The sequence below is a fragment of the Microtus pennsylvanicus genome, chromosome Y, assembly GCF_037038515.1.
Source record: "Microtus pennsylvanicus isolate mMicPen1 chromosome Y, mMicPen1.hap1, whole genome shotgun sequence".
Classification (NCBI taxonomy): Eukaryota; Metazoa; Chordata; class Mammalia; order Rodentia; family Cricetidae; genus Microtus; species Microtus pennsylvanicus.
The window spans coordinates 41314812-41341435 of NC_134602.1; the positions used below are offsets into that span (position 1 = coordinate 41314812).

The window sequence follows — 26624 nt, forward strand, 5'->3', positions numbered from 1 at the left end:
TTTAGGCAAGTTGGACAAATGCAAGTAAGAAACAACGTCAAAAGCTTCTTCAACTGATTCGTCGCCTTGCAGAAGATGACAAGGATGGTGTAATGGCACACAAAGTATTGACTCTTCTGTGGAATCTAGCCCACAATGATGATGTACCTGTAGATATCATGGATCTCGCTCTCAGTGCCCACATAAAAATACTCGATTATAGTTGTTCCCAGGTTAGGAAGTGCTTCATTACTTTGTTTGTTAACTTTTTTATTTTGTTAAGTATGATGTCTTAGTTGGAGGACAGTTGCATTTTATTCCATAACTTTTTGTTTTCAAAGACATTTTTAATTATTAGTTGAATTTTATTATAGAATCCTCTTTTTCAGTTAAATCTTTTTCAGTTAAAGATTTAGTAGGTATGATGTATTCTGTTTTGAAACAAAAGTTTAAAAGGTGTAGGTAGAGGTTTCTTTATGTTTTACTCATTTGAATAAATCAGGTCAATAAAAATCAAAGTTAGGTGTTCAGAGGCCTGAAATATAGGTCATCAGGAATAGGTGGTTGCAATGCAGACCTGATGACTTTGTTTTAATCTTTGGATCCTACATAAAAATAGGAGACAACAGACTTTATGAATTTTTCCTCTTGCCTCTACACTTTGAACTACTGCTTAATGCGTGCACATATATTTTTTCAAAATTAAATTGGTCATAGTTATGAAAATGTATTGCCGATGTTTTGACAGTACTTACAGAACTATCTTTATCAAAATACTCTTAAAATCTCTTATGTGTTAATTGTTATCCTTATATGTGTAAATAAGAGAATATTCTTAGGCTTGAATACTTTTTAAAAAGACAGTCATAGTCTAGACTACATACTTATTCACATAGCTGAAGGTTTGTTTCGATTCTGAAGAAGATACAAATAAAAATTTATCTTAGCCGTTGCCTTCTAAGTTAGATAAAAATACAGTAGTTTTGGATTTTCAGAGGCATGAGGAGGAAATCAATCTGAATCAAGTTACTTAATCAGATCATGGTATATTATGTATTTGATAATGACATTTTACTAAGCATTTAAAATTGTTAATAAGGTTCTTACGAACAAATAATATTTTATCAAATAGAAAAGCATTGTAAGTAATCAAAATAATTATTATAAATGCTCATCTAGCACTTGCTTATTCATATTACTGCTTGGGATACTATCTTGAATTTGGCCAGATTATTGGTTATTATAGTCATTACGATAGTAAAATTTTCTTTTTCAAATTCAGCCTTTATCTCTTGTTATTTTGAAAATATTCCTAGGCTTCCCATTGGAGACTTGAAAAGTAGTGACAAATTTAGCAATCATAGTATTTTCTTTAAATATTCTTTATGGAGTTGAAATAACTCAGTCTCTGAAGTTCTTGTTAGGCAAAAACTAGGGCCCAAATGTGAGCTAAAAGTACAAAAGAGGTAGCAATTAGATAATCCCTGAGGCTTGTTGGTCAGACAATCTTGAAGAATGAACTCTGCAGTCAGTCAGACACCTTAAGTGAAAAATTCAAATGAAGAATGATTAAGGCAAATAACAAATGCTGACCTCTGTTACACAAACACACACACACACACACACACACACACTACTTTTCCTTACATATTTAATATTTCCTATTATTGTTCTCCAAATCTGCACAGAAACGCCACTAATAAACTAAACCTAAAATTCTGATTGCCAGCAAAGTCCTGTACGATATTAAGAAAAGTAACCGTGGCAGAATATTTAAAGTGAGCTCACTACAGTTTTTAATTTTCTCAAGATTAACACTTGTGCCTATTTTGCTGATTTTTTTTGTTTTTGTTGAATTTTATAATGATGTAGAATGAGCAAAACACTAAATAATACACAAAGCCCAAATTTAGATACTTTAAAAACCATGTTTCTTGTGCATATATGGGAAAATACTTAAAATATATTAGAAACATGTAACATTGAGTGTATTGTAATATTTTATATTATAGAGCATTTGGTTTGATTAAATTCAGTTCAATTACTATTATATGAAGTTTAAATTCTTTTTCTATTTTGAAAGTTTCAGCAACCTTAAAGAGAGACATGTTGAATTTTATTAATCTATATTAAATGCTGAATTCTATATAGTTATCATGAGTTATGCCAGAACTTAAGTAATTTTTTTTATATGTAAGGATCGAGATTTACAAAAAATCCAGTGGATAGATCACTTTATAGAAGAACTTCGAACAAATAACAAATGGGTTATCCCTGCACTGAAACAAATAAAAGAGATTTGTAGTTTGTTTAATGAAGCACCTCCAAATTTAAGGTAAGGTTTTTATACAGTTTCCTTGCTATTTATGATTGTGTTGAAATTAGTCTATGAGTATTAGCAAACTGTAAAGAAAGGAAAGTGGCAAAATTAGAGAAAGAGATCTTTCTATTTGAGTTTAGTTTTTGTATTGTAAGACAGGATCTCTGTATACATTCCTAGCTGTCCTGAAACTCATTCTGTAGAGTACACTGCAGTGGTGGGATTAAAGTCAAGTACTGCTACACGTGGCCGTTTTTTGTTGTTATTGTTGTTGTTTGTATGTTCTTTTGTTTGCAATATGCTAAATATTAGTTGTTTTCTATTCCTTTTTTATTGAATTAGATGCGTTGAAGAAGATACTATTGATTGTTGCTCTAATTCTAATTGGTCTTCATAATAAAAGCCCAGAGTCAGATATTAGTGGGTAAAAGTTGAAAGATAGGAGAAGCGGAGGAGCCAGACACTAGTTTTACATCTACAAAATCTTCAGACCAAATAGGGTATCCTGTCTCTATAAGTCCTCAGACTGAATATTTTGCTTCTACTTCCTCCTGCTTTATATTGCTTTGTTCGCCCAGCCATATCATTTCCTGTCTCCACCTCCCTAGTATTAAAGATGTGAGCCATCACTGCTTGGCTTTATTTCTCTTTTAGATTGATTATCTCTTGTAACCCAGGGTATCCTTGAACTCACAGAGATTCATCTGCCTCTTTCTCCCTAGTGCTGGGTTTAAAGGTGTATGCCACCACTGCATGGTGTCTGTGGCTAACTAGTGTGACTAGCTCCACATTCTGATCTTCAGACAAATTTTGTCAGAACACAAACAGAATACCACATTTTTCCTTTCTGTCTAAAATAAAAAGGGTTATAGCTAATATAAGAAAAACTACGTACAACAACTACAATAACTATATATAATATAGATGGGCAATAAATATATCAACAATGTCTAGTTCATTTGCATTTGACAAATTCAGAGAAAATACTCTATTATATAACCTATCTTAGTGAATCCAATGTCTTGTTCCTAATTCACCCCCCCTTTTTTTATTTTTGAGACAGGGTTTTTCTGTAGCTTTGGGGCCAGTCATGGAACTAGCTCTTGTACACTAGGTTGGCCTCCAACTCACAGAGCTCTTCCTTCCTCTGCCTCCCAGCCCAAGAGCTGGATTAAAGGCCTGTGCCCTCCACTGCCTGGTTCCTTCATTTTTTTTTCCTTCACTTTTTAGTAATACATTTGTAATGAATTTTATGAAAAATTTCCCTTCGTGAAAAATGTGTGTTGTCACCAAAACATTTGCAGTGCAATAATGATTTCTAGGGATTCTGAGAAGTGTACTAGCTAAATAAAATGTTTTAGAAAGGAACGTCCATCTGTTTTAAATAGTTTCCTATGTTTATGATAATCAGCAAAATCCTTTCTATCTCGGTCTGGTATGATTATGACGTAACATAGAATTCTTATATAAGTAGGAATGTAAGGTATCTTTTATGTGCTTTGACTTTTTTTCAAGAGGAATTTTAACTTATTTTTCTAGTACTAGAAAATCGTATATAATCACAGAATTTCATGGAGATAAGCAATGGAGAAATTAAATAACCTTGATTAACAATCTATTTTGATTACATATGATCCAACCTTTTTTCATTTATAAAATACATTCATACTGTTTTCAGGTAAATGTATTAGTACTATCCTAAAGTTAGTAATTTTATTAGTATTAGAAGAACAATGTAGGCTAAAAAACATAGCTCAGTTCTTGGTGAGCATACGTGAAAGCCTGGGATCTGACCTTAATACTGAATTAAGAAAAAAATAACAAAGGCCTATATATATATATATGTATGTATGTATGTATGTATGTATAGTCACAGCACTGAGGAGGTGGAAACAAAAGCATTGGAAGTTCATGGCCAGGAAGGATTGTGTCTCCATAATATTGAGAAACTGAGTGTTTTCATTAGAATAGCAACAACAACAAAATGAAATAGAAGCTAGGTAACTTTACTTCCAGAAACAGAACATGTTGCAAATGCAGTATTTTAATAATGTACCTTTGTTGTCTAATGTTTGAGTCATGTAAACACTTGTGCTCTAGTAGTAAATTGGAAAAAAAGACTGATACCTTTTACGTAAAAATGGAAATAAATGGTACGTGGCATTATAGATCGTTCTTACTGTTACATTTATTATTATTAAGAGAAGACTACTGGCCATATTTTGCCTTAATTTTTTAGCATTTTACATGTAGTGGCTAAATTTAATTTTCTGCTAACAGTGATAGTAATGTTAATGCCCAATTTTTAATTTCAGTCTAACTCATCAAAGTCCTCATGTATTTTATCGTCGTGATTTAATCAGGCAGCTTGAACATAATCATACTTTAGTTACTTTGGTAACAGAAAATCTTGCAACTTACATGAACACCATAAGATTATATGCTAGAGGTATGTATGCTAACCTAAAGTTAACTTTTAGGAATCTGTTTTAGAAAAAATTTCCTGACTATATTTTGATTTAGTAGAATGTTAATGTTTTCAGAAATGAGATTTATTTTTATTGGTGAAAAATATCTGTTAGTGTCATGAATTGTAAAATTCTGTTAAACTGTAGGATTCCAGTACCATCATCCAGATAAAGGGCATTAATTATTTAAATTTTTTGTAATAAAGTACATTAGCACTGCATATAATGAATATACTAATAAGATTCTTATTTATGTTTATGTCAGTGGATGTTTTGTACTCTTGCGTGTCTTATCCTTCCCATGTATGTATCTGGTGTTCTCAAGGCAAGGAGAGAGTGTCAGACCCACCATAACTAAAGTTCTATATGGCTGTCAGCCACCATGTAGGTTCTGGAAATATAGCTCTTATTCTTTGCAAAAGAAGCATGTGTTTCCAGCTGTTGAATAACAGCTAGTATCTCCATATGTTTTAATAAGGTTGAGTTATGTCTACTAATAATAACTGATAAATCATAATAACTATAAATAGCATAATAGTATGTTGATTATATGATGACAAGAGAGAACTCAGTACGGATGTAGGTTTTTCATTTGAGTGAGTTTTCAATCTAAAGTTGTAGAACACTGTAAAATGGAGGACTACTTTTTCTTTATATTTTATATCACCATAAATTGTATACAATTTGAATTCTAGACTAATTTTCAGTGTCTTTTGACTATAGCCAGTTTTGTTTTTGTTGTTTATATTTTTAAGTCATTAGCCCCCTGTTAGATGTGGTATTGTTAAAGTTCTTTCCCATTGTATACTTTGACATTTTATGTGCATGATGCTATCCCTTGCCATACAGAAGCTTTTTAAAGTTTGTTCTTATTTGTCTGGATTTCCTCAGTGTTTGTTGTGTTGTCCCATTTTTATCTCTGATTTTTTTTAATTTGGATCTTCTCTTTCTTTATTTTATTTTTTTATTTTGTTTTTATTTTTTATTCAAAAAAATAATTTCCGCCTCCTCCCAACCTCCCATTTCCCTCCCCCTCCTCCGGCCCCTCTCCCCCTCCACCCACTCCTCTCTCCCTCCCTGTCCGGTCCAAAGAGCAGTCAGGGTTCCCTGCGCGGTGGAAAGTCCAAGGTCCTCCACCCTCCGTCCAGGTCCAGGAGGTGAACATCCAAACTGGCTAGGCTCCCACAAAGCTACAGCATGAAGTAGGATCAAAATCCAGTGCCATTGTCCTTGGCTTCTCATCAGCCCTCATTGTCTGCCATGTTCAGAGAGTCCGGTTTTATCCCATGCTTTTTCAGTCACAGTCCAGCTGGCCTTGGTGAGCTCCCACTAGATCAGCCCCACTGTCACAGTGGGTGGGTGCCCCCTCGTCGTCATGACTTTCTTGCTCATGTTCTCCCTCCTTCTGCCCCTCATTGGGACCTTGGGAGCTCAGTCCAGTGCTCCAGTGTGGGTCTCTGTCTCTATCTCCATCCATCACCAGATGAAGGTTCTATGATTATATGCAAGATATTCGTCGGTATTGTTATAGGCTAGGGTCATTTCAGGTTCCCTATCCTCAGCTGCCCAAGGAACTAACTGGGGACATCACCCTGGGCACCTGGGACCCACTCTAGGTTCAAGTCTCTTGCCAACCCTAAGGTGGCTCCCTTAACTAAGATATATGCTTCCCTGCTCCCCGATCCAACCTTCCTTAATCCCAATCATCCTGTTTCCCCATGTTCCCCCCATCCTCTCCTTCTCACATTTCTCTCCCCATCTCCCCTAGGCCCAAACCTACCCCACCCCCAAGAACCAATTTTTTGCCCTGCAATCTTGTCTACTTCCCATATCCAGGCAGGTGACTATATGTTTTTCTTTGGGTTCACCTTCTTATTTAACTTCATTAGGATCACAAATTATAGGCTCAGTGACCTTTATTTATGGCTAGAAACCAATTATGAGTGAGTACATGCCATGTTCCTCTTTTTGGGTCTGGGTTACCTCACTCAGGATAGTGTTTTCTATTTCTATCCATTTGCATGCAAAATTCGAGAAGTCATTGTTTTTTACCACAGCGTAGTATTCTAATGTGTATATATTCCACACTTTCTTCATCCATTCTTCCATTGAAGGACATCTAGGTTGTTTCCAGGTTCTGGCTATTACAAATAATGCTGCTATGAACATAGTTGAACAGATGCTTTTGTCATATGATAGGGCATCTCTTGGGTATATTCCCAAGAGCGGCATTGCTGGGTCCAGGGGTAGGTTGATCCCAAATTTCCTGAGAAACAGTCACACTGCTTTCCAAAGTGGTTGCACAAGTTTGCATTCCCACCAGCAATGGATGAGGGTTCCCTTTCCTTCCTTTGAGTTGCGCTGGTGAAGGGTCTCTAGATGTCTGAGTTATTGTGATCATTGTTGGACTCCTTGGTTAGTGATTTTCCTTCTATTACTTTCTATAAGGCTGGATTTGTGGCTACGTATTGTTTAAATTTGTTTTTATCCTGGAAAATTTTGTTTTCCCCATTTATAGTGAATGAAAGCTTGGCTGGGTTAGTAGTCTGGGCTTGCATCCATGGTCTCTTATTTTCTGCAGTACATATATCAAGGACCTTCTGGCTTTCATGTTTTCCATTGAGGTCAGGTGTAAGTCTGATAGGTTTATCTTTATAAGTAACTTGGCCATGTTCCTTTGCAGCTCTTAATATTCTTTCTTTATTCTGTATGCTTTGTGTTTTGATTATTATATGGCGAGGGAAAGTTTTTTATCCAGCCTATTCTGTGTTCTGTATGCTTCTTGATCCTTCATAATTATATCTTTCTTTACATTGGGAAAGTTTTCTTCTATAATTTTATTAAATATATTTTCTGGACCATTGAGCTGCACTTCTTCTCCTTCTTCTACTTTTATTATTCTTAGTTGTGGTCTTTTTATTCTGTTTCCTATTTCCTGAATGTTTTGTGGTGACAGTTTGTTGGACTTGCTGTTTTCTTTGATCAGTGCTTTTATTTTCTCTATTGTATCTTCACAATCCGAGATTCTTTCTTCTATCTCTTGTATTCTGTTGGTTATGCTTGTTTCTATAGTCTCTATTCGTTTACCTAGATTTTCCATGTCCAGCCGGCCCTCTGTTTGTGTTTCCTTCTTTGCCTCCATTTCAATTTTCAAGTCTTGAACTGTTTCCATTATCTGTTTGATTGTTTTTCCTTAGTTTCCCAGGGTATCATTCACTGATTCATTCAATTCTACCAACTTTCTGTTATACTTCTCATACATTTCTATAAGGGCATTTTTTTACATGCTGTTTAAGGGCATCATTCACTTTCATAAAGTCAGTTTTTTCTAGTTCTTTTTGATTAAGATGTTCATGTCTTCCTGTTGTGAGGTCGCTGGGCTCTGGTGGTTTCATGTTGTTTTTCAGAGTGTTGGGTGAATCCTTGCATTGGTGCCTGCCCATCTCTTCCTCCGAATTGTCCCCTATGGATCTTCTTTTACAGGATCAGGTCTCCTTGCCCACTGATGTACCTTCCCAGTGTTGGGACTCCCCAGTGATGACTCTCCTTTTGCTCCAGTGATGATCTCCGTGCTGGTTGGGTAGCTCGTAAACAAAGCGCCTACCTTGCTTGCTGCATTCAGGCTATTGAAACAAAGGAGCTCCTGCCTGCCTGGTTGCCCTCAGGATTCGGCCCCAGCGCCCAGACAGGCTGAGCTGGGTGATTTTATGTGCCAGAAGAGGGAATGGAGGCAGAAGCGGGAGGGTTCTGGATGCAAGCCCAATGATGGCTCTCCTGGTGCCGAGATGGATCTTCTCTTTCTTAATTTTGCTCATGGTCTATCTTAATGAATTCTCTCAAAGAACTACATCTTCCTTTTACTTTTTGGGAGGTGGGGTATTGTTTTTGTTGTTATTTTATTGATTTCAATCCTGATCTTTTTTCCCCTTGCTTTCTACTCTTTTTGACTGTTATTTCTTATTTTTGTTATAGTGCTTTCAGGAATGTTTTTAAGCTTCCGTGAGACATCTCCTAGTTTTATTATGTTGACCTTGTCTTAGGTTACTATTGTTTTGATGAAATACCTAACCAAAAGAAAACTGGGGAGAAAAGATCTTAATTAGCCTTCACTTCCGAATCATTGTTCATCACTGAAGGAAGTCAGGACAGAAACTTGGGGACAGGTACTGGTGTAGAGGCATGGAGGGAGCTGTTTACTGGCTTTTCAGCCCCCTTTCCTCATCCCAGGGCCACCAGCTCACAAATGGGCTTGTGTCCCGTCCCCCCCCCAACACCCCAGTATTAGTTTAGAAAATGCCTACAGGCAGATGTTATGGAGGCATTTTTCAACAGAGGCTTTCTTCCAAATGACTGTCACTGTGCCAAGAGTCAGAGCAGGTACTTAGGACTCTAAACTTTTCTCTTAGAACTGTTTTTATTGTTTCTAATGGATTTTAGTATATTTTGATTTTCTTTTCATTAAATTTCTGCTTTTAATTTCCTTATTTATTTTTTTCTTGACTTTATTCTGTAGTGAGTCAGTTTCCATGAGTTTGTTTTTTTGTTTGTTTGTTTGGTTTTTTTTTGTTACTGTTGATATTGATATCCGGCGTAAGCCACTGTCAGACAGGATTTTGGAGTGTTGTTTCATTCTTCTTGTATCTGTTGCTTTGTGTCCAGATATGTGGTTAATTTTGGGAAAACTTTCGTGATACAGTGAGAACAATATACATGTGTGTGTACTGTATAACTGGTATTTGGATGAATTGTTCTATAGATATCTGCTAAATCTATATGGTGTTATTTAACTCCAGGATTTCTCTGTTTAGTTTTTGTTTGAGAGACATGTTTATTGCTGAGATTGGCATTTTGAAGTCATGCACTATCACTGCATGAAACTCAATGTGTGGTTTTAAATGTAGTAGTGTTTCTTTTATGAACTTGGGTGCCCTTATGTTTGACGCATAGATGGTAAGAATTGCAGTATCCTCTTGATTTTTTTCCTTTGAATCTGTTGTGTCCTTTTGCATCTCTTCTGATTAAGTTTTGTTTGAAGTCTATTTTGTTAGATATTGAAATGGTTGCAGCAACTTGTTTCATGGATTAAATTCATTGGAATAAATTTTCTTTTATTCTAATGTGATCTCTCACCTTTCAAGTAAGATGCATTTCTTTGACGCTGTAACAACATGTATCTTATTTGCTAATCCAGTCTCTTAGTGTGTGTCTTTTTATTTGGAAATTGAGATCATTAATACTGAGTTATCAAGGAGCAGTACTAACTGATTCTGGTATTTTAATGTTATGACTTTTTTTTCCTTTTTACCTCACTTAATATTCTGATAAGAAATTATTTATTCTTTCTGGTTTTTTTTTTTTGTCAGTGAGAACTTCAGGTTTTCTTCTAGTGCTTTCTGTGTGGTTAAATTTGGAATATAGAACAACCATGCAGACCCTCTGCTTCTTACGAGTCTTCACTGACAAGTCAGGTGTTATTCTGATAGGTCTGCATTTATATGTTACTTTTCCTTTTTCCTTTAACCTTTTAACATTCTTTGTTCTGTACATTTGGTGTTTAAATTATTGTGTATTGTGGAGAATTTTTTATGGCCCTTTATTCTTGTACCCTGAAAGGCACCTTTATTTTCAAATCAGAAAATTTTTCTTCTGTGATTTTCATGAAAATGTTTTCTGTACTTTTGATCTGGGTTTCTTCTGTTTTTCTCTTGTTTGTAAATTGGGTCTTTTGTGGTATCTCAGATTTTCTGTATGTTTTATGCCTGAATATATTTATACTTAACATTTTCCTTGGCTGTTGTTTCTGTTTCTTCTTACCATTCTTCAGTGCCTTAGATTCTGTCTTCCATGTTTTGTTCTGTGTTGGAGAGGCTTTCCTCTGAAGTTTTTGTCTGCCTTCCAAATTTTAATTATTAGTTTTATTTCAGTTTGCCTTGCCTTCATTGATTCTGCTTCTACTTTCTTGTCTTGAGCTATATTCATTATTTCATCCTATTGTTTGTGTTTTCACAGACTTTATTAAGGGAATGATTCTTATCACCTTTAAGGTTCTTGTACATGTTCATAATTGTACATGTTCACAATTCTCCCTTCTTTTTTCCTTTTTTCCTTCCTTTCTTTTTTCTTTCTTCTCCTCTTACTCTTCCTCCTTTTTCCTTTTTTTCTTCCAAGAGTTTCTTTGTACAGTACTATCTGTCATAGAACTAGATTTGTAGACCAGATGGGCCTTGAACTCGCAAAGATCTGCCACCTGTCCCTGCCTCCTGGAGTGCTAGGATTAAAGATGTGTTCCACTATCCTCAACTCATAATTTTTCTTTTGAAATTTATGTCTTATGCTTCAACTATAACTGGACTACATTTAACTATACAATGGTAGTGCATTTTAATGCCCTGTTGTAGTACTAGGTTTTTGATGGACGCATGTTCTCTTGAGTGTTAATATGTCCTTTTGTGATGTTGTGTAGACATCTGGGTTTGGAGTGATTTAGGTGATTCTAGGTGTTGATACCTGCTCTTGTCTTTGTTAGTGGATTTGTACCTTGTTTTCTTTCTGGATATTAACAACATATGGTGGCTGTGGAATACCTGGTAGAGAGTACTTTTCCAGGTTAGTGGATAACAGAGGGAAATAAAGATGGGCTAAGATAAAAGGCTGAGATAAATTTTGGGAAGGAACTTAGAGGATCCTACAAGTTGGCTCTTAAAGACAAAAGAATAATTCAGAAAGATGAGTCGAAAGGGCTAGGTAGACGCTATCATTTATAAAGAGTGTATTCTCCAGTGAATGCATTTGATATGGGAGGAATGGCACCTGTAAACTTGGTGTTACTTGACTGAGGTGAGAATGAGGAAGTCATAGTGGAGGACAGGGAGGATTGGGCCTTTGCCAAGTTGACCATGGAGTTACTGTTTCTGTAAAATGAGAGCTCTAATACACACAGAATTTCTAGGTACTGTGTTTCTAGGTATTGGAGTTTGACCCAAAGGAATGGGACTGGACTAGAAGGGAAGACTGAGAATGTCCACAGGAAAGAGGAAAGTAGGTGGTTCTTGAGAATGGAAGTAGAGTGGGAAGGATCCCCTTCAGACTGTCTACTCCAGGGTTGGAAATGAGACTAGATATTGCAGTGGTGTACAGAAAGGAGAGTAAGAATTCTGCATCCTCTTCTGTTTTTCCACAGATAAATTCTTTTCTCCCATTAAAGAACTTATAAAAGCAAATTCAAATGACCAGTGCCATAGAAAGGTTCTCAGTGGATTGCTTGAAAAAGCAAGGCAACATATGCATTAAAACCTTGTAGCATATTTCTTTTGAAAAGGAACAGTTAGACAAGTGAAAGTTTACATGTGTTTCTCTTAGTCTGTTACCTCAAACCTACTTGAGTATAAAGAGCCCTCAAAATGCTAACAAAGTTCCTTCTGAAAAGTAGACTATTTTTGACCTTTTTTTTCCCTATGATTTCATTTCTAATGTCTTGTCAGGAAGTGAAGGTTTCCAAGATAGTCTGGAAAAAGGCCATGTATGTATTTCAAAGCCAATGTAATTCTCTCTGCTTTATAATCAGATTCTGTTCCCATTACTGGTTCATCCCTCCTGATCATAAAAATGTTCACATTTTTATTTTTCTATATTCTTTTTGTTTCGATAAATTCAGAGCTCTGGTGCAGATTTAATCCTTTTCCCACTGAACAGCTAAGAACCATGGAAGTTATTTCAAGCATTATTATGGTTTTTACATTTATAGAATAATAACATACTTGCATTGTAGATAAATTACGTGTTAAAACAGAGGTAATATCAGAATATTTGCTTCATTTCATTAGTATACATTTGTCCCAGATAGATGTCCTTGGTCTCCACTGGAGTTTCTAAAAATTTAATTTTATCTTTCTCATCTGTTATAATCATTGATGCATTCCTGTAATCTAAGATTAATAAATTAGCATGGTCATTATTTTTTAATCATAGTAGATACTTTAGTTTTTGTCAGAATGACTTTCAGGGGAGCTTGATAGGTTCAGTCGCATTTGATTGGAGTTTTCATATAGTCTGTCACTGTATAGCTATGGATAGCTTAGAACTTGCTGTGTAGATCAATCTGGAATTGAGCTCCCAGATAGCAGTCTACAACTATCTCCTGCGTGCTGGTAATAAAGATATGTCACCATGCCTACCCCTTTAGAATTTTTACTATGCATTTTTTCTTTTAATAGACACTAGAGATATATGTGATGCTGTTAATAAAAGAAATCCATACTGTTGATTTTATTCTTAAGAAAAAGAAAGTATTTCAGTCTGTCTTAGGTCTAGTTACTAATGCATGTGTCAATAATCATAACAGGAAGAATAACATTAATATTTGATCCATGCTTAATGCTCATACCCTTGTGACAAATATAATTATGGTAATTTCATAAAATTTAATGCCTTCTTTTCTTACTGTACCTTTTGGAGTGAATGAAATAATACCATATTTTACACTAAATATTTTATATAAATTTCTAAATTATAATAGCATAATAAAATGTGGTGGGAAGTGTAACTGTGCACAGAAGGAAAGAATGATTACAGAGAAAAAATGATTTTTATAACATTTGACGATTAGGCAGGTTAAAGTTCAAGTCTTTCTTCTCAACACTCTGGTGGTAAAGGCAAGCCTCTCTCTAGTCTACACGTCTTGAATTCCTTGTCAGCAAGGGCTGCATAGCAAGACCTTCACTCAGAAAACAAAAATTAAAAAAAAAAACTTGGCAGTTTATACTTTGACAAATTAAAAATCTTTGGCTTTCTGTCTACACATAGAAATATTATGAAGTATTACATCTTCCTTATTAAGTAAAGTGATTATTTCTGTATTTTTGCTAAATTCAGCAGTGGATGCATGTAATTTCACGGTATTTTTTTTCACGGGTTTTTTAATATGCAGATTATGAAGACTATGACCCACAAACTGTAAGACTAGGAAGTAGATACAGTCATATTCAAGAAGTCCAAGAACGACTTAATTTCCTCAGGTTTGTTTTGATCAATACTGCTGTTCTCGTTAATGCACAGATAAAAGATTTCAATTTGCCAAATCTTCATTAGGTGACTAGCTGGCTACCATAGCAAGATATTGTCCCCCCAAAAGGACATTTTCAAAGTTCACATATCATTTTGCTTTATAGTCATTATTATTAAGTACTTTTTAATATGTAGTATATATGTGCCTATGATTAGAGTCCAGTAAGCCTTCTCCATTACTCTGATCTTTTTGCTTTTTGTTTTTCTTAGGATTTTTACTAAACATTTCTTTTTTATCTGAGATCTGTCTGTGTCTGTTCCCCCACTAACAGTGTTACAGGCCTGAATCATTACATTTAACTTTTGGTCCACACATAGACCCTGATGTATGTACACAAAGTGCTTTACCTATTGCCATAAATGTTCGTAAGATTGTTTGTGGTAATTTAGCTTAAGACATTTTAAAATTAAAAAAAAACAGGTTTAAATTTTAATTTAAATTTTAAATATCAGAATACATCTTATTTCGTATGTGTGGGAAATTGGTTTATTGTTTTAAAATATTTTAAAATGACATGGTAAGGCCCTATAATGCTAAAAAACACTTATTAGGTTTACTTTGACTTTATTAAAAGTGTTTGCTTTTCTGTCTATACATAGATACTATATGAGCACTACCTTTTAGTAAGGTACTAAGCATCAGAAAAATGAATTAAAAATATCAGCTCTATAAAGTTAAGAATCAGAAGACATTCCTTTGTGGCAGCTCTATAAACTGTTAACAGTATAATTAATTCAAAAGAAAATAAACTAAGAGTTAATGCCTTTTATTGATGTGTCATCATAGCATCTTTGTAAGGCAGGTGTTGCTTATTTTGATTTTTAAGAAAATGTAATACTCATTGAGAAATACTGAGAATAGGTTAAGAATTTAAGGAAGTGTTTAGTAAACTTTTAAAATAATGATTACCATTATTTTTTAGTCTTGAAACTAAAAATGTTCTTCTCGGCTAATTAAATTTTGAGCGTAAAAGGATAATCATAGAAATAAGTTAAAATTATAGGTAAATAATTTTGTTTAATATGACTGAGTAGTAGCTAAAGAATTTCAACAATGTAAAGATTGCTAAAATAGCTTTAATTTTTTCTTCTGACACAGTTTCTTTGTGTAACCGTGGCTGTCCTGGAACTCCTGTAGACCAGGCTGTCCTCATACTCACAGAGATCCGCCTGCCTCTGCCTCGCAAGTGCTGGGATTAAAGGTGCACCCTGACTGTCATGCGTTAAAGCAGATTTAAGTCATAAGAACTATTTGTTGTTAAACTCAAACCTACATCAGTTTAGGTATCTAACTTGTTTCAAAAGCTGTAATATTTTAAAATAAAGCAGAAGTCTTTTTGAGTCATGTAGATAGGTAAAGTTTCTGGTTGTATTCATTAAATATGTGGAAAAAATAGAATGTAAGTTTAGATGTATTACTTTTAAAGAATGTATGGTCTTCAAGATATTTTACTATGTGTTCTGTGTATCAAAACAGTGTACTGATGAGAATAAAGTCATTTTGAACCTAATTAGTTTCTTATATGTTTTTCAAGATTTTTGTTGAAGGATGGTCAACTTTGGCTCTATGCTGTCCAAGCCAAACAAATATGGAACTGCTTAGCAGAGAATGCAGTTTTCTGTAGTGATCGAGAAGCCTGTTTTATGTGGTTTTCCAAGTTAATGGGAGACGATCCAGACCTAGATCCTGATATTATTCAGGATTTTTTTGAAAGTAATGTGCTTCAACTTGATCCAACTCTATTAACCGAAAGTGGAATAAAGTGTTTTGAAAGATTTTTCAAGGCTGTCAATTGTCGAGAGGGGAAATTAATGATAAAAAGAAGAGTCTATATGATGGATGATTTAGACCTAATAGGATTAGATTACCTTTGGGAGGTAAGTAAAACAGGAGAAATTATGGCAAAAGTAACTAAAGTAGTTTTTTACAATTGCAGATGTTTTTATAGATTTTCTTCTGTATATTTATACGGATTGGATATATGTCCTAGAAATTAAAGGACTTAGTTTATGTCTGACACAGGTGATTCTTTGGCATTCACATTAAATATATTCTTTTCAAAGGTTTCATGTAAATGTAACTTTCCTCGCAAACATATTTTGCCTGTTGTCATCCATGAAAGTTAGTCTCTCCGGTTTTTATATAAGATGGATACATATTTAAGTACCATAATTAATGATAGAGCAGAAAAATGATTTACTAGGAAATGTGAATAATAAAACCTTTATATAAATTGTTTCACTTGAAATCAATAGTAAGTATCTGAAAAATGTTTTATGCTCTAATGCTGACTTTGCAATTTTGATATAGTGTGTTTATTTCAGTCTTAGACTCTCTTATTGTAGCTTAGTTTCATTGGGGATTTAATCACTCATTTCTTAAGCAAATTTTAAGTATAGTCATGTTTTTAAGGATCGTTCATACATTCGGGTTAATTGTTTAAATTTTCTTCTGACTGCAATCTGCAAATGGAACCTAATGATAAAAAGGAAAAGAAAATGAGGAAAGAAAATCAGAACATGTTTTTGCTCTTTTCCTTTTCCAATTTTTATTTATAATTCATGAAAAAAATCTCTGAAGCCAGGGAATCTACAGTATATTTTAATAAAGTCATTTTTAATAAATAATATCAGAAATTCTGGGAGCGAGTTTTCTGTAGTGACTTATTGATAACTTGAAACGTCTTAGTTCAGCAACAAAATTGCCAGTATAATACTATTGTAATTTTTCTAATTGTTTCATCTGAAAATCTTTTGTGTTATTTCCTTTTTTAAACTTGAATTTATATCACATTAATGTAAGCTTTTATTTATTGGAAAGGAGAATATTCTAAATGGCAAGTTATATCTTCAATGGCATTTATTTTATTATTTTAAAAATTAGGTTGTGATAAAGAGTAATGACAATATTTCGAACAGAGCAATAGATCTTCTAAAAGAAATACACACAAATCTCGGTCCCAGATTACAGGCAAATAAGGTAAGGATTGAAGTACTGAAAGAACTTCACAGATTAAAATAGCATTAGTAATAATACCATTTTAAACTTAAAATGAATTAGGAATTGGTTATTTTATTTGTACGATATTAACTAAAGACATATTTCTACGATCGTTTTTGTTGCTTTTTTATTTTGTTTTTGTTTTGGGGAATTGCTTTGGTGAGAGAAAGATTCACATAATGTATGTAGCCCAGACTGGTCTGGAATTACTGAATTCATGGTATTCCTCTTTCCTCAGCCTTCTGGATCCTGGGACTGTAGTGATATGAAGGAACCCTAGCTTAGTTTTTTATTATTATTTTTAACTATACATTTTATTTTTGTGCTTATTTCTGTGTGTGTATATGTATACATGCATGTTTCTCAGTGTGAGTGTGAAAGAAAGATTCAGTTTTTTAATGAGAATATTAATGTGTTCCCTACTTGGTTTCATATTAAGGCTTTTTTTTAAAAAAAAAAAACAACTTGTATTTATTGTGATTAGTTATAATTGTAATTGAGAATTGCTTTTAAGTTATTTTTTTCTTTTTGTTGTTATGTTTGGTGATTTTTTTTTTACAAGCAACTATTGTTTTCTGTTTGACACATTTGCAGGTAGCTATCCATGAAGATTTTATTCAGACTTGCTTTGATCGCTTGAAAGCCTCATATGGCATGTTGTGTGTTTTGGATAGTGAAGAAGACACTATTAGTTGTACAAGACAGGAAGCCATTCAGATGGTTCGTGTACTAATGGTTTTAAGAGAGTACATAAGTGAATGTGACAGTGGTTATCATGGGGAACGAATTATTCTTCCTTTGTCAAGGTTTGTAAACTTGATCTAAGAGTAACTTGCAACTAATATTTTCTTACAGTGTTATTTAGCAAAATGTGAATGCCATTTACATTTTAATGTATTTTACTTTTTTAAAAGTGTGAACTTTGAGGAAATATTTTATATCTAGTTATAGTCTAATAAAACACTCATCCCTTCACTAGAATTTTTTTATTTTGTTTTTCCAAGTTGTTACTACCTGTTAAGTGTAACAGTTAATCTATTTTGAAGTTCGTTCCTCACTACTCCCCCATGTTTTTATGATACAGACTGCTGTTTGCTTGGCTAGTCTTTAACTCTATAATGTAGTTAAGGCCAGCTTATAAACTGATCCCAGAGTGCGTTGACTACAATCATGGGACCTTCATTTGATGGGATATTATATTGTCAAAAGTCTCTTCTGTTTTTATCCTTTTATTGAAAATATTTTTTTTCACATAATAGATTCTGATATGAGTGTTTCCTACCTCTGCTCTTGGTTCTGCACCTCACAATCCATCGTGATTCATTAAGAAAGAAAGAGGTCTCTAAGAGATAATAATACAATACATTATGATAAACTAAACAAAACCAACACATCAGGATTGAACAAAAGAAGCAGAAGGAAACTAACCCAGGAAGATAAAAAAAAGCAGAGACAGATTCATACATACTCTTACTTGTTAATCCCACAAAATAATGTAAAGGACATAGTGCACACCACCGCAGGCCCTGTAAAATGCTGCTCCACTCTTGAGTTCATTTGAACTTTGGTCATGTTGATTTAGAGGTCCTTGTTCTGGTATCCTCCTTCCCCTCTGACTCTTAACACTTCCCACCTCCTTTTCCTAGGAGATACGTGTGGATAAAATCTTTTTACATTATATAGGCTGCCTCTTTGATCAAATGGCAGTGCCCCTGGCAGTGTAGAAGCTTCTCAGCTTCAGAAGGTCCCATTTATTAATTGTTGATCTTAAGAGTCTGTGTTAACAGTGTTCTTTCTGTTCAAGAAGTCTTTTTTTGTGTGTGCCATGAGTTCAAGGCTATTCCCCCATTTTCTCTTCTTTGAGGTTCAGGGAATACAGTTTAATCTTTCATCTTTTTGATGTTTGAGTTTTGTTCATGGTGTTATGTATGGATCTATTTGCATTTTTTTGCATGCAGCCATTCAGTTCCATCAGCACTCTTTGTTGAAGGTGCAGTTTGTTTGGTTTTTTTTTTTTCTAGTGTATGTTTCTAGCTTCTTTATTAAAAATCAGGTGTCTGTGGGTTTTTTTTCATTCTCATGTTGGCCTTCGGTTTGGTCCACTGGTCAACGTATATGTTTCGTGCAAATGCCTTTTCATTTTTTATTACTTAAAAGTCTGTAATAAACTTGAAATCTGGGATGGTGATAGCTCAGGCAGTTCTTTCTTATTTTATTAAATAAAAAGCTGTCTTTTTTTTTTTCGTTTTACCTAACAATCCAAGTTTCCACTTTTCAGAGAGTGTAAGACGCATTGTTTTGAGGAAGAACATAAGAATTCCACTACTGTATCTAGATTGAAAAAGGTCTCCCTCCTATGAGAATGGGTTCCAAACAACCAATACAAACAATAGGGATAAATTCTGGTCCTACTGTCACTGACCCTACAGTCTGCCCCATCCTTAAAACAGTCACCCACATTCTGAAGGCCTAGTTTTGTTGTATGCTGGTGCCTTCCCTGTTCTGAGCAGAGTGGATGAGCTCTCATTAAGTTAGGTAAGCAGTTTCACTGGTTATTCCACTCATGGTCTTGACATTTTTGCTCATATTCACACTCCTTCCGCTCTTCAGCTGGACTTTGGGAGCTCAGCCCAGCGCTCTGCTGTGGTTCTCCTCATCTGCTCCCATCAGTTGCTGGATGGAAGTTCTGTGGTGACATTTATGACATTTAAGATCATCATTAATCTGACTACAAGGCAAGGCCAGTTCAGGCACCCTGTTCAATAATGCACAGGGTCTTACCTGGGATCATTCTTGTGGATCCTGGAATCTAGTGCTAGTTTTCTTGCTATCCCCATAATGGCTCCTTCAATTAAGATATCTCTTACCTTGCCCTCTGTCTCTTTCCTTCCCCCATCTTGACTATTGAGTTCCCTCAAAATCTTCTTCCCATTCCCTTTCTCTCCTCCTTCCCTTCTGCCCTCCCCTTTTTCTCCCATCCCCATGCTTTCAGTTTTCTCAGATCTTATTTATTTCTCCTTCCCAGGCCAGAGCAGGGCCAGGGGTTTTATTGAGGTACTGAAGGCTTACAGAGTGGGATGTCCAGCTGTGTGTGAGTGATTACTCACTTTTTGGTCCTCTCTCTTGGCAGTTCTTTTATTATTCAGAATTATCATAACTTCCTGGGATTTTTATGTTTCCTTTTGAGGATTATCTTTTCCATATTTGTGAAGAATTATTTTGGAATTTTGATGGGATTACATTAAATCTGTAGATTGCTTTTATTATGATGCTTTTTACACTGTTATCTTCTGGATCCATGCACATGAGAGACCTTTCCATCTCCTGATATCTTTTTCAGTTTCTTTCTTCCATGTCTTTTTTAAGTTTTTATCATACAAATTTTTACTTGCTTGGTTAAGTGCTACCCTAGAATATTTTATGTTCACAAGGCTGTTGTGAAAGATGCTGGAGATCTGTTTTTGGATGAGCTGAAGATGGGGATTATTAGAGGGATGATGGATTATATTTGGAGGAAGTGAGCAAAGGGTCCTTTAGGTAATTAATCTACCTTCTTCACTGGATTGAGTTTAAAAGTCTAATCTTAAAAATGTTTATTCATACTTCAGTGTTTGTCATATTTTAATAATCATAAGTGTCATAAAATAATCTATAATATATAGTTTTAGTTGTCTCAGATTTAAAATTAAGGAAGCTGGTTGCCATTTCTAAGTGTAAGGTGTTTATCGCCTATAAATAAAAGATTTTCATTCTGAATAGTATTTATTTTTTTTAGATCTTACTTATGATGACAGGATATGTGATAATTTGTCAAGCTTTTGATCAAGTTCTGGTAGTTTAAAAACCATTGAATTGAAATATATATTTTAGAAGGTTGCCTTCACAAATTGAGATACAAGTTTTTTCAAATTTTGAATTCACGTACATGATACTACAAAAAGAAAACTCTTTATGTTAGTGATTCTCTACTTTTTTAGGACTCCCAACGAACAAATTATTTTGTTGCTTCTTAACAAATTTATTTTTGTTATTATTATTAATTGTGATTGCAAACACTAATGTTACCTTTAGGCTTGAGTAACCTATTTGCATATGGTTAATGTAAAGTGTGTGAAATTTAGAGACTGAGAAGTTATTTAAGGAGTTGAGAACACTAAGTGCTCTTCCAAAGGTTCTAGGTTCAATACTCATCCTTTTTGAGATAACTGACATTCTTCATAATTACATATTCAGGGCATCTAGTACCCTCATCTATCCTCTACAGGTAACAGAGACACATGGTGCACGGACATACATGCGTGCACACAGAATACCCATACACATATGGTTTTAAATAAATGTTTTAAAATGTGAAGGAAACTAAGTGAATTTTGATTAGAATTCAATTACATCTCTAAAATAGCTCATTCTATATATGAATTTTTTTTTTGATTTTTCGAGACAGGGTTTCTCTGTGGTTTTGGAGCCTGTCCTGGAACTAGCTCTTGTAGACCAGGCTGGCCTCAAACTCACAGAGATCCGCCTGCCTCTGCCTCCCGAGTGCTGGGATGAAAGGCATGTGCCACCACCGCCCGGCAATATGAAAATATTTTTAAAAATCACATACTGTGCATACACTTACGTAACCTACATATAATGCATGTATGTGTATATGAAACTACACTTTTAACACTCATACTTGTAAATATTTTTGCCAAAACATACTTTCAGCTGAAATAGTCTTAATGTAGATTTTTGAGAAAAGACTCAATCGTTAAGGTCACTTGTTTTTCAAGAAATTCAATTTTTAGCATAACATGACAACTCAACAATCATTTGTGACTCTAGTATCTCTAGTGGAAGATGATCTGACATTCTCTTCTTGCTTTTTTTTTTTCATACAAAAACCAACTATTTTTTAAAAATCATTAACACCTCAAAAGAATTAAATATAGTTTTAATAAATTAAGCTTTTTGAGGTGTTTTGTGATTATGCCTCATCACACTTAGGAGACTTTTGTTACCATGAGAATGCTAGTTGATTAACTAATCAAGTTACTTTGTAATTCAAAAGTCATAATATTTCTCACAATAAACTTAAAATAAGTTAACTACTACTTTTTAAATAAGGAACAAATTCATATCTTCCTATTTTTAACTATTTGTTGAATATTTCTGAGACTCTTTTTCAGTTTTTAATTTAATGTTTTTCTCCCCAGGGCATTTCGTGGGAAACACTTGTCTCTTATAGTTCACTTCCCAAAGCAAGGGAGACAAGTTGATGATATAGACATATTGTCTCATACAAATGATACCATCGGTTCTGTGCGACGCTGCATTCTCAGTCGTATTAATGCCAATGTAGCCCATACAAAAATTGAACTGTTTGTAGGTGGTGAGTTGATAGAGCCGGAAGATGACAGAAAACTAGTTGAACAATTAAATTTGAAAGATAAATCAGTAAGTAAATATAATTCTCAAATATTTCTCTAATTTCAGTATTTGTGCCATTTATTATTGGTCAAGTTTATTGAACATTATTTAGTGTGCATGTTTTTGTGGCAATCGTGTAGACAGAGACTGCTTGTTCATTTCCTGGCTGCTTAGACCTGAATATTAGCACAGGAACTATATAAATTAAAGCATTGCTTGGTTTATTAGCTCAGCTTTTTTATTAGCTAACTTTTACATCTTAAATTAACCCATTTCTATTATTTTATGTATTGCCATGAGGCTTGAGGTTAACCTGTAAGGTTCCAGTGTCTGTCTCCTTCGACAGCTTCTTGGCATCTCTCACTCCGGCTTCTTTCTCCCAGCCTTCAGTTTAGTCTTTCTGCATAGCTTTTTTTCTGCCCTGCCACAGGCCAAAGCAGCTTCTTTATTAACCAATGGTAATAAAACGTATTTGTGGCACACAGAGGAAAATCCCACATCAAGTTATCTTACAAATAACCAGGTAGCTACTAATGTGATATTGCACACTTTAATTCCATCATGTGGTAGACTGAGGTTAATCTGCTTACCGAGTGGATCTCTATTTATGCTAGCCTGGTTTATATACTAAATTACAGGCCTGTCAGACCTACAGAGTGAGGTTATTTCTCAAAAAGTAATTAAATTCAATATAAAAGGAGAGATGTCAGAGGACTTTAGATAAAGGAAATAAACTATGATCTTCCTGATAGGTCCAAGAATTACATACAAGAAAATAATTTCATGCCTACTGATCATTTGCAGATGTTCTTCTTTTCACAGTCCACCAAACTATATATTTATAAATTTTATATATCATTTGCATTGCATTCTGTTATATAAATAATCTAAAGATATTATAGACTTTTCAAGAGGTATACTGATGATAGATGACTTTACGATTTATGGAATTTAATATATAACAGTATTCTGCAGACAGTTTTCCAAGCATAGGAAAAGTTCATATTATTATAATTTTTTAATGTGCTCTCAAAAATAATCTTGAAAGAATAGCCTTTTTTATTTCTTGGTTCTGTATTTTGTACAAAAAATCATCTTCATTATTGAATATATTATTATTTTCAGGTAATTACTGCCAAGCTTATACAAATAAATTCCAACATGCCTTCAAGTCCTGATAGCTCATCCGATTCTTCTACTGGATCTCCTGGAATCTACTGTCGTAACTACAGTGATGTTCCCATTCCAGAGATGGAAAGTTGTTTACCTAGTGTGGTAAGTAATTACTATATAAAGAGGAAATTTTCTTTTAGGGAGATGATGTAAAATATTCCTGTTTCGAAGTTTAAAGTTTTACATGTAGGTGAAAAAAATTAAAGATTATAAAGTTGATAACTTTTAATTAATTCTAGAAATTAATGATTATAATTTAGTTGTAATACCTTCTGCAGGTCTTTTTAGTCACTGCATTCTCAAGAATACGTATGCACACACATATGCACATAATTAAGTCTCAAAGTATGTACCAATATTTTTAGTCTTTGAATTAGTACTGTTTCAAAGAATAAAATACATGCTCAAATTAAATCTTAGCTGTAAATATGTTTTACTAAGGTTGTAAATAATTACTTAGTTATGACAAAAGAAATGTGTCCTGCTTTTAAATTAGCTCTTTTCATCCTTTTTTTAAAAATTAGTATCTCTAATTTTTTTACCAACTTGGTTGTTGTTTGTACTCCTGTTGAACATATGAATGTATTTTAGTTACTCTTCTGCCTCCCTGTCAAAAGCACCCATGATCAAAGCAACTTGCAGAGTTTATTTGAGACGTACATCCCAGAGGATACATAATAGTTGTGGTGGCAAGCGTGGTACTATAGCACACATCTTGAGGCACAACTCAGGCACAAGGGCTAACTGGGAATGAATAGAGTTGGGAAACCTTGGTGTCGGTCCTCAGTAACACATCGTTATAAAAAAAAAAAGTCACACCTCTTATAATGACATATTTAAGTCTATAGGGAATATTCTGATTGAAACCTCCACAGTAAGCAAAATTTCCTTTGCATTAGAGTGGCATAAGATACAATAATTTACAAAATAATAGATTATCATAGAAAAATTACTATATGAAAACACTGTGAATGAAGCATACTTTTTGTATTATAAACAACCAGAGGATAATGACTGAGCTTTGTACAACACATTTTAACTCAAACACTGGGAGGACAAAGTTATACCTTTGAGTTAGAGGCCAGTGTAGTCAACACATTATTTATTTTAGGCCTAAAAGGGCTAACTAAATTTTTTTAAGAACCAGATTTATAAAACTGAAAAGATTAAGGAAGAACATCCTCAAACTGAGTAACCACTTTCAAATGAAAATTTAGTTTCTGCTAGGAAAGTGAAGAAACCTCTTATGGGCGGATGACATGCCCAGTGTTACAAGACAAACAGAAAAGCAGTTCAGCATCATCTTAGGAAGTTCCTTTTCCTACAGTATTGTGTCAGGGCTTTTTTCTTATGTGTTTTGTTGTTGTTGTTTGTTTTATTTTTGGTTATTGTTAATGATGATGATGATGATTTGGTTTTTTTAATATTATCCTTTTTAAAGTATTTTTTCTTTTTTTTGTTTTTATTTACCCTGCATGTCTTTTTGTGTATAGATAATTGATTCTTGTTTTTCATTTTTATAGGATTCCTTTATGAATGATTGGGACTCTGTGTCTGTATCTCTTTCTCGAGCCTTTCCTTGGTTTCTGCTTGATTGTTTTGTCTTATTCCAATATATTTTTGTTTCTTCATATTTTATCACTATATCTTAGGCTCCTGTTGCTTTCTAATCAGAGACAGAAAGTGGGTGGAGACAGATGGGAAAAGAGTTGGAGAAAAACTGTGATCAGGATATATTGTGTGAAATCTATCTTCAATCAAATAATTTAAAAAAGAGATTGTTTCAGTAAGATATGTACTAGGTGCAAATATAAGTTTTAAGAACACTTAGTAGTTAACTTGTTAATAAAAGCCTTATAGTGTCTGATTTATCCAGCTATATATTTTATTTGTTCCATTTTCTAGATAATGTCACTGCAGCCCAGATATATATATTTCCTTTGGCAAGTTGCAGACTTAGGTAGTGCGTTGAATATGCCAGCTCTTAGAGATGGAGCCAGAATACTCATGAAACTTATGCCACCAGGTAAATAAACAATCCAGTCAGCAAGAGTACTTATGAAACTTATGCCACCATATAAGTAATCAATCCATCCAGTGATATTCATGACTACCAAATAACTAATAGATAAAAAGGAAAATATCAAACTCTGTTAATTTGTATTGTGTGTAGTGTTACATGTGTGTTTCTACATAATTGTTCTTGAATAGTTCATTGGGTTGAAAAATGATTTGGGACCCTATCATTTTATATCTACTATTTTGTAAAATATTTTCGCTAGTTTAGGAATTACAGCCTGTTCGTAGACCCAAGATGAATGACTTATTACCTTCCATTATTATCTCAAAGGAAAACAACTTTCAAACTTTAGTTCTTTTTCTTTCTAAACATTTATTCTTTTAAGATAGATTTCTCTTTTATTTTGAGATTAAAATTACATTATTTCTTCATTTCATTTCTTTGACCCATAAGTTCCCAAACAAGCCACCTTGTTCTCTTTCAAATTCTTGGCCTTTTGTTTTTTTTTTAAATTGCTACATACATATTTTTAAGTTGCTACATACATATGTGTGAGTTTGGAGGGGGGGGTAGGGATGTGGAGCATTTGTACATATTCCTAAATATAACCTGCTCAATCTCTATAATGTTACTTGTATGCTTGTTTTCCAGACTGATTTTTACTGGTGTTGGATAATGAAATACTTTGTTCTTCCTTGGGGAAGGAAGCACTGGGGGCACAAAAGCAGTTGACTCTTTTGAGTTAGAAGCCAACCTAAGACAGTATATTAAGTTTTTTAGGCCTACTGATGTAGATGTTGCTTTCATTGGTTAATTAATAAACTGCCTTGGCCCTGATAGGACAGAAAATTAGGTAGACGGAGTAGACAGAACAGAATGCTGGGAGAAAGAAGCCTAGTCAGGCAGTTGCCATGATTCTCCTCTCGGAGGCAGACACAGGTTAAGAATCTCCCTGGTAAGCCACCAGCTCGTGGTGCTACACAGATTATTAGAAATGGGTTAATTAAGATGTGAGAGTTAGTCAATAAGAGGCTAGAACTAATGGGCCAAGCAGTGTTTAAAAGAATACAGTTTCGGTGTAATTATTTCGGGTAAAGCTAGCCGGGTGGCAGGAAGCGCCCTGCTGCTCCTTCTACAGCCTACAGTGGTTAATTTAATTTTTTAGGAACATATTTATAAAACTGAAAA

The 26624-nt window shown here is 34.1% G+C and overlaps 1 protein-coding gene across 1 annotated transcript in view; it reads left to right on the plus strand.

Moving 5' to 3' along the window:
- The window catches only part of LOC142841992 (ubiquitin carboxyl-terminal hydrolase 9Y-like), a 160834-nt gene that overhangs the window by 55727 nt on the left and 78483 nt on the right, over window positions 1-26624 (plus strand). The window contains exons 11-20 of the mRNA XM_075958973.1: window positions 6-212; window positions 2178-2314; window positions 4615-4748; window positions 13694-13781; window positions 15366-15708; window positions 16715-16810; window positions 17426-17637; window positions 22030-22270; window positions 23369-23518; window positions 25322-25442. Coding sequence (XP_075815088.1) covers window positions 6-212; window positions 2178-2314; window positions 4615-4748; window positions 13694-13781; window positions 15366-15708; window positions 16715-16810; window positions 17426-17637; window positions 22030-22270; window positions 23369-23518; window positions 25322-25442 — 1729 coding nt within the window. The remainder of the gene's footprint in view (window positions 1-5; window positions 213-2177; window positions 2315-4614; window positions 4749-13693; window positions 13782-15365; window positions 15709-16714; window positions 16811-17425; window positions 17638-22029; window positions 22271-23368; window positions 23519-25321; window positions 25443-26624) is intronic.